General features: G+C 43.6%; 1 protein-coding gene and 1 long non-coding RNA gene across 39 annotated transcripts in view; one reads left to right on the forward strand and one right to left on the reverse strand.

Moving 5' to 3' along the window:
- LOC105711646 (uncharacterized) overlaps nt 1-16,152 on the forward strand; it is a 313,477-nt gene that overhangs the window by 180,510 nt on the left and 116,815 nt on the right. The gene's annotated exons all lie outside the window — the stretch shown is intronic.
- The window catches only part of TNR (tenascin R), a 429,814-nt gene that overhangs the window by 76,954 nt on the left and 336,708 nt on the right, over nt 1-16,152 (reverse strand). For 4 of the 5 annotated variants that reach the window (XM_012444444.2, XM_064370757.1, XM_021668050.2 and 1 more), the window contains 2 exons: nt 8,786-9,347; nt 5,856-6,332 (listed from right to left, as the gene is read on the reverse strand). In XM_012444444.2, coding sequence (XP_012299867.2) covers nt 5,856-6,332; nt 8,786-9,284 — 976 coding nt within the window. In that variant the 5' untranslated portion in view covers nt 9,285-9,347. Of the gene's footprint in view, nt 1-5,855; nt 6,333-8,785; nt 9,348-16,152 lie in introns of those variants that run through there. The other variant, XM_021668051.2, reaches the window with a different exon arrangement.

Genomic DNA, 16,152 nt, shown 5'->3' on the forward strand with positions numbered 1-16,152 from the left:
TTAAGTGATTTGTAACTTCCTTTTTGAGCAGGCTCTTGTCTTTTTGGTGCTTAGTACCCCAATCTCCATAAGGTCATGAACTAGTCATGCACTGGAGCCAGCTGCTACTGGCTTGTAAAAGCTGATTTTTAAATTTTCAGGAACATTTCAAGACTGTTGTTGAATAGAGCCATTATTAAAGATTCAATTTTAGAACCTAACAATTAAGTAAATTATATTAAAAACAGAGGTAATAGATACTCAAAATTTATCACTTTCAAATTATTTGACTACATTTTAATATTATCTATACCTTTAAGATAGTTTATGTGTGCTCTGTCTGGTGGAAATATTCTGATTGTACTTTACTACACATCTGTTTCCAGTTCTATATTTAGTGATGTCATATTGGTAATTGAAATTGGTCATGGAGATAGTATTTACATCATGGAAACTGGCAAATGTTACACAACAGGGCTTTAAAAATTTTTTCCTTTAGAGAGCGAGGTTGTTAGATATTTAACAGCACACCACTGGCCAAAATTTTTGATGGTTTAATAAGTTATTGTCATCAGATTACCCTGGGAGCCAATATCTGACTTGGCAAGTGGAAATAAAAACTCATTCCTGATTATCTTGCAAATTATGAGAAGCCAAAACAGTAAGTCCTGGATACCATGGCCTGAGGAAGACACTCAACAGCCCATTATTGTAGAATTTTCCCTTTTAAAAGAAGACCACCTATTTCTGAAAGAAACCTATCTTGTGTTAAACTAATTTTTATTAGCCTTGATCTTGGAGATGATGATAAAGAAACATTCTTGAGGACTTTGCTTTTCTTTCTTGTCTGATTTCTCAAATGCTACTTGGAGTCACCAAAGGTTAAAACACATTGGAATAGCCTTTTGTGTATCATTGTCTTGGAAAATGAAGATTCACCAGTGTTGTGGCCATTAAATAATTAAGCCTTTAAGACTAACTAGGAGGCTACCTCCAGTGTGTCTGTAATTAGACCTGTCCATAGATTAAATCAAAGATCAGGTCAATATTTAAATAGTTGTTATTAACTTATAAATGTATATATAGTGGAGGATTCAATTAGTTGAAGAGTTGTTAGGTTTTGAATTTCTCCTCTTAATCTCACCCTTCCCCTTTACAAGCAGGTAATCTGAGACCAGCTGTGTTTTGCAGGACCATGTGAGTGGAGAGTGCTGTCTCCTCATTGTACTCACACATGCCCCCTCAAAACCTCAGCAAAGGCAGATACCAGGAGCCCTTTAACAGATCCAGATTCACAGGATAGAATCAGCAGCATATATTTGCACTGTTGGACATTTGCTTCAATTGCTTTTGCCCAAAACCATTAATTGAATAAAACAGTCTAGAAAGCAGAGCTTCCTTGAGGATGGCAAATGTTGACCAAACCAAAAATTTAAAAAATGTTTGTTTAAAGTTTATAAAGCTAAAGAAGTGTAAATGAAATTTAAACTTTCAAATGATGTTTTATAAACTGGATCACCTATAGTTCTGACCTTATTAAAGCTTTGAATTTCACTAAGACCTTTGGGACAGCCTATACAACACATACAGAATGACTCCTGGGCCATGAGAAGAAGAGTTTATATTTAGAACCTGTCAGGATTTTGCATGATTATACTGAGCATTTTTTATGCACCAGGTACAATGCTAACCACTTGTACATAGATTATTTCATTTCATCCTCTTACCAACACTATGGGATTAAGGTATCATTATTACTTCTGTTTCACAGATAACAAAATTGGGCCACACAGTCAGCAAACGTAGAAGCTAGAATTTGAATGCAGGCAGAATGACCATAAAACTTCTTAGCCAATATACAATACCACTTTATGTTTACATAGCATTTCATAGCCTATAAACTATTTTCAGATATAGCATCTAACTAGAATCTTTAAAAATATTTAATAGCAGCCCTATAAAGTGGTTCATGTAGATATAATTGTCCCAGATTTACAAATGAGGAAACCGAATCCCAGGTTCAGGGATGTGCCAAAAGTCGGAGAGTTGGGTCATAGTAGAACTGACTCTGAAACCCAGATCTTCTACATTTATCATTCTTTCCCCTACAATTTAGATAGCAGGTTACAGATTGCACCAGATGCCTTCTTTTATTTATACATGGCCTCCCAAAGTAAACTATCTTAGGAGTAATTCAGATGATCTTAATAGATGTGATCTCTAGACCCATGCTCATCGTAGAGGTAAGAAAATTCTTTTTAAACAGGTTCTCTAGTGCCTGTCTCTGTGATTCAACACATTAACTCCAGGTTTCCTATGAAGGACTTTCGTTATAGTGGCAGAAATGGCCTTTCCAAATTTCAAGTCACCAACAATTCTTTTGGAACAAGTCAGTGTATTCCTTTTTACTTCCTTCTTCAAAGCTAATATTGACAATAAAGAGTGATCTAAGAAGAGCATTTTGGGATTTTAAAGCAAAAACAGAGGTGCAGAAGGATTTTTTTTTTAATCTTGGCAACTTAGCTTGAGGCCTGAGCCTGGTGGTAAACATTGCCTTCCCTTCTGACTGAGAAAGCAGCAACTGGTGTCATTCGTGGTGGAAGTGGCCTTGACAGTGGTGGCTCGATGGAGGAGACCACCACCACTTGCACCATAACTTAGCAGCAGGTATGTATACTAGGCGTCAGTAATCCTTATAAAAGAAAATTCTATAGAATGATACTGCAAACTATCAAAGAGCTTCATGCCTTAATTCAATGAATTTATGGTGGGTGCAAAGTATTCTTAGCCTTACTTTCTTTGAGGTGTCAACTTTGAAATTTTTGGAAGGGCAGGCTGTTAAAGAGAAATAAACTGTGGCTTGAGGAATCAGGGTTGCTTATCTGCAAAGATGCCATGCTGTTTCCTTTTTAGATCTTGCATAAATGTTGCACTTATGTGGTGAGAGCAGTTGGAATTAGTTCCATGATGTGTCTTACTCCAAAGAACAAGTAGTTTCAGGTGCCAGAGTTTGGGCTGGCTGCAGTGTGACAGAGCAAAGGCTGACACTGATGAATCTCCGCAGGTCTGACTGAAGTCCAGGGAACCGCTTTCTGGATTGTCTCAAGACCCTGCTCTGATGGTTCTTTTATCCTGCTGGCTCCGGGGGAGTTTTGGCCAGCTCCCTGGCCAGCCCCCACACTAACCACCACCAGTGGGGGCAGATGTGGACAAATGGTTGAATGTGCTTTTCCACCCTACCTCTGACACCTCATTTTTAAAAATCGTGTGATGGAGGCTCAGATTTCATATCAAAAGGCTACTTCTTTGTGTATGTGGCTTTAAAATTTTTATTTTTCAGTTCTATTCTACTTTGCATTCCAGAGAAGATAAAAGAGTGCTAGAAGCTGGTAGGAGATCAGGATTCTTTTTCTTATTCCGCCATTAATTAGCTGTCTGGCTCTGGGAAAATCTGTCTCACTGACTGTTGCTTTTTAAATCTGTAAAGTGAGAAGCTTCTTTCTAAGGCTGTTTTAAGTTCTCATATTCATGAATGTTTTGTTCTATTATCTCTACATGGGCAGAGAATGGAGGCAGAAGTCTTGAGATTTTGTCCCATGGCACACTATGAGCACAGATCAAGGCTAGGAGTCAAATGTAGTGACTTTGCCAACACTATTCAATTGTGCTCAAGCGCCGCAGACCTAGGGGGCCTCAGAATGAAATCCACACAGTGGGCAGCTATTTTCTGTGCTCTTGCCAAAGAGAAAAGAATGCCTTGTAAGGAAATATATTTTGTGACTCTCAGTGTTTTCACCTTCCTAACCCTTCTCTCTCCTCTCCTCATTCCTGTGGGCAATGGGAATATCGTGCTGTGGTGTGTGCACCTGACCAGGAACGTCAAGCAGTGGATAAATAGCCCCTTCTCCTACAGCCTTTTCACAAAGAGCAGGCAAAGTAGCACTTTAGATAATGACCTAGATACTTCTCTGGAAGAGACCTGTAGCACTTGGTTTAAAAAACAGGCCTTAAGAGCAGACCTCCTGCAAATGAGTGGTGGCTCTAGGGTTGCTATAGGAACAGATGGAGATTATGCAACTGTCCTTCTTACATGCTTTTGGAACCTGTAAAGTAATTTATCTGGGCCTATTGAAGTGTTCCTCAAGCAGCACAGAGGTAACATGTCGGAGGTAATGTGCTCATAGTTTGGACTTGACCCAGTTGTAGCTATGCTAGCAGCTGCTGCATCTTCCCTGAGGTAGCCAGGAGGGTTTATCTCCAGTTCAGAATAAGTCCTGGATTAGATGAAGATTTTGTTTGCAAATGAACCCATCCTTGTAGAAAGGTAGGGTCAAGAATATGACAGGTATGTTCAGACTACCAAAGATTAAGTCTACTAAGAAGCATGTGGGCTACAGAATAGCATTAACACAGAGATGGCCCAAACTGACCCTGGGTGTCCTCCAGATGGGGCGTCATGGAGTCTGATCCTCTGGATGGGAACTGGGGCCATGTTTCAGCCTGGCTTCCCAGAAGGTGCCCGGTGACTTTGGATTCGGAAAAAATAAGGCCTAACTTCTGCTTGAATTTCACTTTGGGATAATTGGTGTGGTGACTATATTTTTAGAAAGATATTTCAATTCAGTTAACAAAATTGGGAGGCTAAATGAAATAATTGGATATGGAAAAAGTTAAGGAACATTAAATTTTTTCCTAAGCAGTACATTGTTATTGTTTTTCTTTTCATTAGTACCATCGATTTTGAAAATAATTTAAGTTGAAGTTACATGTGCAGGAAAGTTGTCTGCCATGTAGGAGGTGGGTAACCCTGGCCCACAGGAGCTGGTGAACCTGGCTTACCAGGCTTCCCCTTCCACTGATGTCACATGACTGATCAGAAGATTCCTAAACTTGCTCCAGTAGAGGGTTTAAAATGTTTGTTTGTTGTTATTTTTTTATTTTAAATAATCCCAGTGGGGCCTCTGGGCTCCAAATGGAAAGGATCAACCACTTAATCTGTACTGTTTAAAACTGATTTAGTCAGAAGAGGATGAGCTATTGTGAAATAATAAAAATAATCTGATTTGCATCAAAAAGACAATCAGCCCCAATGAGATACTGATTTTTTCTCACTGTTGGGCTTAGATCCCCATTTTAGGACATCACCTTTCTATTAGCTTTGACAGTGAAGACTATACATATATAGGGTTGGTTCTAATTTGCTGGATAGTCATCTGGAACAAAGTGAGTCATATTCGTTTAATATTCTGTACTAATTGTTAGAATGTTAGTTGTTGTCCAATGTCCTTAGTACTTGATTCCTGTTTATGTTTAAGTCCTTGTCTACAAATACTCTCCCCACTAGAATCATTTCATAAATTAATAACACCTTGCAATCTGTAAGCTCCAAGATAATCAGAGAGCCTTACAGACTGACCATCATCTCTTGCAGTAGCATTGTGGAAGGCATTCCTGGAATATGGCAACTGGTAAGGGAGATAATTTTGAGTGGGTGGAACCCTTGGGATACCTCAGAGTTAGAGAATGGCCTTGGCTGAGGTGGTCCCATGACCTCACTGTCTACCCTCCCCCACCTCCAGTTCAGTGAGGTGTTGTCATCATTGTTACCATTGCCTAGCCTCACGGGTAACAATCCAGCTCTCAGCCTGAACTTGACCTTTTGCTATTTCCACTCTTTATCCCCTTTAATCTGCCTCATCAACTGTTATTGACTCAAGAAATCAGCTCTCTTGGAAAGTAAATGAGTCCAACCCAGTTGGGAAATATTTTGCCTAAAATTCACCTGCTCACTCATCTTTCTTCCCCAGCTAACTGGAGGTATCCAGCTAGTTTGCTGGACCACCCTTGCCAACACCCCAGAGAGTTCCCCTGCCTACCTGCTGAGCAGTCAGGGCCCTGGTAGCCCTCTTCACAGATGCAGAGCCCCTCCTCACAGTGTCCTCGCCCACTGCAGGCATTCAGACACTGCCGCTCGCTGCAGTCCTCACCAACGTAGCCCTCCTCGCATAAACAGGTACCGTTGGCACATCTCCCCTTCCCCGAACAGTCCCCGGGGCACCTCAGTTCCCTGCAGTCCTCGCCAGTGTAGGGCTCTTCACAGACACATTCCCCGTCCACGCAGAGCCCCCGGGAGCTGCAGTCTGTCGGACACCGCAGTTCGGAGCAGTCATCCCCGCTGTACTCGCTGTCACAGATGCACTGGCCATCCACACACACCCCCCGGCTGGAGCAACCCAGCGGGCAGTAGGGCTCCGAGCAGTTCTTGCCAAACCAGCCTTCGTTGCAGATGCAGCCACAGGACTCAAAGCTAAAGTTGCCGTGGCCACTGCAGTGAGGGATATAGTCCAGTTGTCCTGGAATGGTCAAGGAGAAGGTCAAAGAGCAGCAGTGGCTTCTCCTGTCAATGGTGCTGGGGAAGGATGGGCAAAGACCTCTATTCATTCTCTGATCAGATTTCTGTTGCTGAGAGTGAAGCTCAACATAGTTTGGTACATATTCAATTTAACATTTTCACCTAATATGGGCTTTCTGTGCCTAGCACAGGGCTGGGGGCAAAGGTGAATGAGATCTGGTCCCTTGTCCTCCAGGAGCTCACCTCCAAGGTGCCCTAGGGTGGGTTCCCTAGAAGCAGATCTTCGATAAAGATTCATGTACATGTGATTTATTGGAAGGTGTTCCCAGAAAAATCTGGTAGGGAAGAATGGAAAATTGGGAAGGGAACGTGCTCAAGCCCGGGTGCATTATCAAGTCAAGTCCCAGGAGAGTCACTTGGGTTCAGTCCTGCAGGGTGCTCTGGGCGGTGCAGGTCACATCTCATTGTGGGTTAAGGTCTGTCCCTGAGGGCATGTGAATTCCCCAGCCCCTCATTCTCTCTTTGGGCAGTCCAAGAACTTTCCAACAAACTGAGGACAGCCCTCTGACAAGGACTTCCAGGTGTTGGCTATGGGGACTGTGAGGGACCTGAGGGGCTGTAGGTTGAGCACTGAGTCCACTGTTCAGAGAAAGTCTTATGTGTTACAAACCTGTCCCGTTCCCTCCCTGCCTGCCAGCTGACTCCCTCTGCTCATTCATCAAAAACCAGTGCCAGGGTTACTTCAAAGGCTCTCCAGGACCTTGCTCTCATTTAGTTACTGTTTGCTATGACCCCTTTAGGATTCTATGCATGTCTCTGTCCTAGCCCTTACTGTGGGATAACTACAGTGGCTAATTTATTTCCTAGCATGACTCAAGTAAACGTATTAAACAAATACAAATGGAGTACCTGCTGGCATCCTTCTTTGCACTTGGCCCTGAGGATATGAAGTCTAGTAAGTTACATCCTTTTCTAATTCTGCCACTTCATGCTGCCCCCATGAAAATATACTTTACTGACATTACTTAACTTAGCTCTTCCTTGCAGATTTTTTTCCATGTTTGCTAGGAATCCTGGTGAAAGGCTGGTAAAAAGTCCATTTATAGAAGCCCTAGCTTCCTGAGCTGCAGAGTTCATGCCCATGGAAACCTAGGACTTTCTTCTATTCCCCTGCTCCATTAAAAAGACCGAATGACCTGACAGTTGTCACTGAAGCACAGGAGGACTGGACTTGCTCTTCTGTTCTTCACATTGTTTATTTATAGTGTTGGTTATGGGGAGGAGAAGGAGGTGAGAGAACCCATGAAATATTCTAGTCCTCAGTGACTGCCTCTTATCTTGCTGTGTCTCAGGGTGAATGTGTGAATGTGAATCTGCAGCTGTGGGCCATCCAGGCTCTGAAAATTTCACTCTGCCACCTCCTGCTTTCATCCTGTGAAAGCCTTGAGATCATGGACCCTCAAGGTCCATGCTTGAACTCAAGACAAATGCCTCTTGTCATCAAAGAACTGAATTGCATGGAGTCTAAGGTACCTGTGCACAGAGGGGTACAGACACAATTCCCACTCACTGGGGTCAGCTGATAACAGCTGTTGCTTATATGGTACTTACAGAAGCCAGGCTGACGTCCGAATAGGTGCTTTTATTGTTAATAACTTCTTGTTGCTCTAGCCTAGCGCCATTTGTAGACAAGGAAAGGAAGGCGCAGATATGTAACTGCTTAGGTCATCGGCTAGGAAGCAGGAGAGCCAGGATCTGAACTTGGGAATTCTGACTCTGAAGACTTAATTATGTTTTGCAGAGAGGTAAAGATAATAACTCATAAGGATTGCTAATTAGGGGGTGGGCAGTGTTAGAAGTAAAACCCCTGAAATTTCAGCCTTTTGCAGGTTGCACTAAGCTGCGTGTGTTGCGTGAGCATGTGCATGCGTGTGTGCATGCATGTGTGTGTGTGTGTGTGCATATGCTTCTGTGTGCTCGTTGAGGAGGCAGGGAGAAGATGGGGACAGGTCCTCTGAGACCTTAATGACTATCATCTACTCAGATGGGAGAAAGGCTGTGATTGAGTGAACAGAGCGCCTGCATTCTCTAGTCCCTCAGGTTAACATGGATAGATATCAATTCAACAGCCTGTGAAAACCAAAGATGAATCGAAGTTGCTGTGCTGAACCGATGTACCATTACCTGACTCATCCCCCCAAAATCAGGTTAATGTATTTTAAACTGGCTACGCAGTGTAGAGAATCCCTGAACTGAATCCCTCGGGAAGAACTGCATTTAGATCTTAGAGACATTAACCGGCGGCTACAGACTAGGGCACTTTTTTCCCTTTGACCGTGTGAAGAGATGCCGGGGTTTTGCTGGGAGTGCGTTGCTCCTTCTGGTGCACTCTCCCTCTCTGCACAGCTCTCTCCTTCCCCTCCTGAGACCACGCTGCAAGCTCCCAGACTCTACCTGTGGCAGCACTCTCTTGGCAGCAGTTGGCATTGCACTGGTCTCGCAGCACCGACACCTCCCTCTCCAGCATCTCGATCCGGCTCAGCAGCTCCTGCAGCACCTGGGCTGAACTGGCACATGGGCAGACCTTTTTGGGGAGGTTGATCCTGTGTGTAAAGGTGACCTGGTTCTCGTGGTCTGAGGTCTGGCCCGTGTACTCTGCCAGAGTCTCGTCTTCTGCACTCACCTCCTGCTCAGCAGAGGCCTCCAGCCCCGAGGAGCAGAGGCTGTCCAGGGGCACGTTAATGTTGTATACGTGGTTGAAGACCACAGGCTGCTCTTTGCTGGATGTGTTGTAGTTGGCATTGCCTCCCTCCTCCTCCAGTGACTGTCTCTGCACCCTTTCTGTGGTGACCTCCAGCTGACACTCCGAAGGCTTGAGCATAGAGCCCAGAAGGATCAGGTTGACGCCAATGAGCATGTTCTTCAGAACCACTGTTTCCCCATCTGCCCCCATCCTCTCAGCCAGAGCTCTGGGTTCAGAACCAGCCTGCAGCACACAGCATGGAGTTGTGTGAATCTGCAAGAGAAACCAAGGAAAGAGACAACCTCTGAGACCTACGCCTTGGCACCATGGCTCTGCACAAGCCTATAAAGCTCAGGAATAGGCAGCCAGAGATTTTCAAGGAGGGGGTGTCAGGAAGGGATAGTGGCTGCCAAGGTCATAAAGTCCCAAGACTTTGTTCCCTAGAGGACTGGATCTCTGAAAATGATCACTGCTTCTGCATATGGCTGTTTTGTTTTCTCAAAAGGCTTGTCTAGAACACCTGGGTCTGGTCCCATGGTGGGCAAGTGGTTCCTGGAGGAAATATGAGGCTGGGGGCTGGGGCCCTGTGGATGGGCTGTTCCTCGAAGGAGAACTCAGAGTTTCTTTTCACTTCCAGGTGAGAAATTGGATGAAGGGGACCAGGGAGCCTTGGGTCTTCTCTCCTATTTCCTCAGCTATTTAGTACAAATGGACTCTGCCAGCCACTTTAAAATAACTTCATGAGTTCCTTTCAGCTCATCTATTCATACAAGTTGTCCTCACAATAACCAATCAGGCAAATAATATAGTTCCAGGTAATTGTGATTGTTAATAATCCTTGGGTACATTTGTGATGATCTAGGGCTGTGTGAGCTGAACTTTCTTTTAATCTTCTTGTTTGTATCATCCCTGTGCTCTGTGACCACAAGGTGCTTTTCTTCCAAGTTCCTGTTTAAATTGCTAAAATAATGAATTAGCTCCTCTGCTGGTTACCTAGTCACCAAGAACCATAGAGTACAATAAATTCACTGGGATGCAAATCAATTTTACAGAAATCATATTCCCTTTGTATTCTCTATGCAAAACAGAAAAGAGATTTACAAACCTTGGTTCTAAACGTTAGAGCTACTAAGAAGATTAAGGACTAAAGGACCACTGAGTGTGACTATGAGTCTGAGAAGGTGACAACTAGAGTTTACTGCATTTGTACTCAGTACAGACTGTGCTGTGCCCCTCACACATGAGCTCACATGACCCTCAGGACAACCTCATGATGGGACACTATAATTAGCCCCATCTTACAATGGAGGAAGTTCTGCCAAGAGAGGTTAAGATTGGAATATAAGTCTGACTGACTCCAAAACCTGTGTTCTTAGTTACTATGTCCCAGGGCCTTTCTTGAAAAGAGTGTTCCATTTTCTCTTGTCTTTTATGGAAATTGTATAATTTCTTTTTTTTTTTTTTTTTTGAGACGGAGTTTCGCTCTTGATACCCAGGCTGGAGCGCAATGGCGCGATCTCGGCTCACCGCAATCTCCGCCTCCTGGGTTCAGGCAATTCTCCTGCCTCAGCCTCCTGAGTAGCTGGGATTACAGGCACGCGCCTCCGTGCCCAGCTAATTTTTTTTTTGTATTAGTAGAGACGGGGTTTCACCATGTTGACCAGGATGGTCTCGATCTCTTGACCTCGTGATCCACCCGCCTCGGCCTCCCAAAGTGCTGGGATTACAGGCTTGAGCCACCGCGCCCGGCCGGAAATTGTATAATTTCTAAGATCTCCCCAGGAATATTGCGATTAGAAAATTTTGCTAGGATCAGATTCAGTGTTCTTTCCTCCATAAGCATTCTTCTCTCATCATTTCCCTCCTGCCTCCTCAGCTCTTCTCCCAAATGCAGGCTGAATTCATGCCCCTCTCTTCCAGGGCCCCCCTCTGCAGCGCTTGCCGTGCTAGACTGTGGGTTTCCTTTGCCTGCTTCTCCCCACCTGGACTGCTAGGTCCTTGTCAGTCAGACCCTGTCTTAGCTGCAGGGTGTGACCTTCGCTCCAGAATGGCTAGAGTGCTCAGTGCATAGTTGTTGAATAAGTGGATAAGTGGATGCCTGGAAGGATGGAAAGATGAATTCATGAAAAAATGCCCAGTGAGCAAAAGGTTAAATCATTCTCCAACTAATTTAATCCCTCTCCATTATCCTCAAGTTAGATACTAGTCTGTTCAATTTCAGTTCTGAACAATGCCTGAGGGTTGATTTTATTAGGAGTAACCTGTATTAGTGCCTAGTATAAAATCATGCCTTATTATATAGCCCTTACATTATATACTGGGCTATATTCTGTCCCTGCTTTCAAAATGGACAGGGAGCAGAGCAGAGCTGTTGAGACTATAGACTCTGGAGACTGTAGATTCTCTGTTGAGGTTCAAGCCTCAGCACTTTCATTTTCTAGCTGTGGGAAGATTACTTAAGCTCTCTGTGCCTCAGTTTCCCTTAACCTCTTTGTGCCTCAGTTTCCCTATTTATAAAGTGGAGATAATAATGGTACTTATCTTACAAGTTTGGAGTGCTAATGAAATTATTATCTGTATAATATTTACCCAGTACCTGGCGTTAACTAACATAAATAAATATAGTCGACAAGTGGAATTTATTGTTCTGGTTCCTCCCCTAGTCAAGGACTTCCCTTAAATCACTGGAACATATGAAATGTCTTATCCATTAGTGCACAGCAGAAAAGCCCAATCCTTAACATAGCCTTGTCCAAAGATGGGTGAGATCCTCGGAGTAATGTGGGAGATGGTGATCTGTTGGTGACTTCCAGAGGAGGTAAATCAGCCTTGGGGATAAGTAGAGTGACATGTCAGAATCAAATTGCCCTCCTAACTGTAAGCTCCACCCAAGCCCCTCTCATCCAAGACTCTATGTGCCTTACCACTTTCAGATTCTCTAGGCATTACCTTCTTGAGTATCATTTCTGCAGTCCTATCATTGAAAGTCTCCCAGGTATGACTCTGCTATCAGCCATTTACACACAGAAGGGGTCTTACCTGTCTTCCTCATCGAACCAAAGTTTCTTTATCTGACTGATGTGGATATTGCGGAATAATTCTTCTGGAAATCGCAAAATGATCACATAACACCCCCATAGCATTTAACAGCTTTTTTGTACATAGTTGACACTCTAAATAAGTGAATGAATAAATGATATTATCAATGAAAAGGAAGACGAGTGACAGGGAAATTAAGAGAGAAAAATGTTAGGTCCTACACTTTTAGGTCCAAATTGACAGCTACAAAATTACATAGAGAGGGAAAGGTGCAGCCTTATGTGTGAAAAACACCAAATATTTTAGTCAGTAAGTAAACTTGCTATGAGTAGGTCAACAGTGTGATTTTTGTAACCCCCGAAGTATTATTCAAACATAGGCTTTGTTAATTAAAATATAGGGTAAAAGATAGACAAGGGACTATGTTGTTCTACTCTTTACTGCACTGATCATCGGTCACTTCTAGATGCCTGGGATGCTGAAGGGACTCAAAATCCTGTAATATGAGAGGGATAAGTTTAGCATTTTGGTCTAAAGATGTGAAGACACAGGGGGTACATTTATTTATTTATCATCCATTCATTTGACAGATATTTATTGAGTACCTACTATATTCTGGTCTTTTTCTTTATAGAAGTTACATTCAAGTGTATGTGCCTGGGAGGGTTGAAGCAGTTAAATAAATACCAGAAATAATTATATATATCATATACAATGTATTATATAATACAAATTATGTAATATTTAACATGTGAGAATGCAACACACATGAGTTTGTGTTTGTGTCAAGAAGTGGTAACTGCTGTGGAGGGAGGGGTGTTAACAGGGCAGAACAACATTGTATAGGGATGGTGGGGACAGGCTTCTCTGATAAGCTGACAGCTGAGAGGAGACATGGCAGAAGTGGGATGGTGAGCTGAGTAGATGGTAAGGGAACAGTGAGTTTGAGGCTGTGAGGCAGGGGCCGGCCTGGTGAGTTTCAGATGCAATGTGGCTGGGGCCAAATGAATGAGCCCTGTGGGGAGATGAGGTCAGAGAAGTAGTGGGGGCCAGGTCATGCCCAGCCTTGTAAACCCCTGTAAGTTCTTTGGCCTTTACACTGTATAGACGGTCACTGTTCTCAAATGCATCCACATATCAAACGTTTATTATGCCCTAACCTGTCCTTGAGAAACTCTCATTGTCATGGAGAAGATGAAAACACGAGTAAATATAACGACAATGCAATGTGATAATCACCATGACTAACAAATACATCAACTGCTCTGAGAAGGCTGGAGAAGATGCCAGCAACTCTGCCAGGGGGTTGCAGGGAGGGGCACGCAGAGTGGGTGGGGTGGCCATCAGAGCCGATGGCCAAATATTTCTGACCTGGCTTTCCAGGAGGACTGTATCTTCCAGCCCCCTCTTGGTTAGGTGAGGCCAGGGCACTATTTCTGGCTGATGAATTGTGAGAGGAAGTGGTGTGTGTCTTTTCTGGGCTGGTGCATTAGCATTGCTGATGGGAGACACCCTAGAACTTTCTCTCTCCAGAGGTGACTGGCAGAGTTCAAGATAGTGGCTGCTCTGCTCTGTCAGCCTGGGTCCCTCAGTAACCATAGAGTTTCCTGCTGACTCATAGTGAACATGTCTTGTGAGAAATAATCTTTCGGTGTTTGAAGCCCAGATTTGGGGATGACTTTTTCCTGTCACGTAACCTACCCTATCAGGTGATAATACCAAACTTGACTTTAATGGGTTATTCTTTAGGTGGAGAAGGCTAAAGTTCATTTCATTTAGAAGAACTTATGTTTGCTAACACTATATGTGCAAAAGCATGGCTTGTTCAATGAATGCAAGTATTTGAAGGGTTGTAAAATGCTAAGTGTATGGCAAAAGGTTTCAGGGAGGTGGTATCCACCAAATGGGGAATCTACAAGGAAACAGATTTTAGCTCAGTATACAGACTAGCATTGCTAAGAATGAAAGCTACCTGGTTGTCATGGTAAGTAGTGACTTCTTGGTCACTGGAAGTGTTCAGATACAAGCTGAAACACTATTTAATGAGAGTGCTGAAGAGGGGATGTTAAGCATCAGAGGAGCGATTGGGCTAGAATGAACACTGAGATCTTCTGTTTCCTGATACTTTATGAATTCTTGGTCTCATTGGGCTTTGAGGAGCCTACCCACTATAACACTGTTAGTTTCTTAGCACTGCTGAAACCAATAATTACAAACTGAGTGGCCTAAAAACAGCAGAACTTTATTCTCTCATAGTCTGGTGGCAGAAGTCCAAAGTCAGGCATCAGCAGGGTTGATCCTTCCTGAGGGCTCCAAGAGAGAATCTGTCCCATGCCCCTCTCCCAGTTGCTGGTGGCTGCTAGCATCCTCTGCCATTCCTCGGCTTATAGATGCATCACTCCAGTCTGTGCCTGTCTGTGCACTGTGTGCTCCTTGTTTCTTCATACTGTTGTCTTCTTAAAAGTACAGCAGTTGGGCCGGGTATGGTGGCTCACACCTTCTAGCACTTTGAGAGGCCGAAGTGGACAGATCACGAGGTCAGGAGATCGAGACCATCCTGGCTAACATGGCGAAACCCTGTCTTTACTAAAAATACAAAAAGTTAGGGTGGCATGTGCCTGTAGTCTCAGCTACTCAGGAGGCTGAGGCAGGAGAATCGCTTGAACCCAGGAGGCGGACAGAGCCTGCAGTGAGTCAAGATCATGCCACTGCACTCCAGCCTGAGTGACAGAGCAAGACTCTGTCTCAAAAAAAAAAAAAAAATGTATAGCAGTCATACTGGGTTAGAGGAACCACTCTACTCCAGTACGATCTCATCGTAACTTAGCTACTTATATCTACAATGATCCTATTTCCAAATAAGTTTACATTCTGAGGTTCTGGGGAACAGGACTTCAACACATCTTCTTTGGAAAGCTAGGGCACAATTCATCCCATAACAAATACTAGCAGCAATTGGGCCAACCTAAGCATTTTCCTTGTATTATTTTATTTATGTCTCACAACAACCTATAAGCTAGGAAAGAGTGATATTTAGGAGTCAAGATATTTAGCAACTGGTATGGTTTGGGCTGCAACCAATCAGAATGGGACATCAGTCAATCAGACTTGCTGCAGACAACCAGCAGGGCCCTGTGGTGATTGTCCTGTGATGGTGGGTCCTCTTTCTATCTCCATTATTTAAGATAAAGAACATGAATCTCAGGAAAGGCCAAAGGATTTTACCAAGATTGCAGTTAATGAACAGAGGAGGCAAGACTGAAGCCAGATTTTGCCGACCATGGTCTGTGCTCTTAGCGGCTGTTTTCCAGCCAGCTTTAATTAGGGTCTACATACCATTCTCATGAAAAGACTTAGAGCTCTTACAAGTCAACACTCTTCTCCCCCTGGGTTCAGATTTAGGAATTCCCAGTAGGGATGACTTGGAGATTAATGTTTTCTCCACCAATCCAAGCTATCTCTCCACAAATTGCTTCAGTCTCTTCTCCTTGAGAGGAGGCTTGTTTGGTGGCTCTTTATTTAAAAGTCTCCAGCCTCTATAGTGTCCCAAAAATCAGGAGCAATTGTAACCCAGTAAACCTTGGTCCTGTAGGAGCTGGGGGGCATTTTCTGAACTTGTCCTTTTCCAGAGGAGGAAATTTTCTAACAAGCCAGTAGTTACAGAAACCCATGGCGTTGCATGCGCTCCCTCAGGCTTCATTCACTTCTCTGAGGTCCCCCAATGTGTCCTGCACTCCAGCTCCATCCCAAGCCCTTGACATACCACTATCAACCTCTCTGTTTCTCTCCTGTGCTGCTTTTCTAGGGGAAGGCAGAGAACAAAGATAGAATGAATGGCACGAGGTGCTCCATTTTTCTCACTTCCTCTGAGGCCTGCTGAAGGGAGAAAGGAAATGAAACTAATGTTTATTAAATGCCTCCTTAATCAATGTGCCCTTAGTGTTGCTAAGCTCGTGACAATTATTTCAAAAGGGGTTTCTTTCTTGTGTCCCTGAAAGTTTCCTTTCTGGCTTCGTTCTCTACTGCCACCTCCTATTCT

Source organism: Aotus nancymaae, unplaced genomic scaffold (assembly GCF_030222135.1).
Source record: "Aotus nancymaae isolate 86718 unplaced genomic scaffold, 86718_ANA_hifiasm-v0.15.2.pri h1tg000108l, whole genome shotgun sequence".
Classification (NCBI taxonomy): Eukaryota; Metazoa; Chordata; class Mammalia; order Primates; family Aotidae; genus Aotus; species Aotus nancymaae.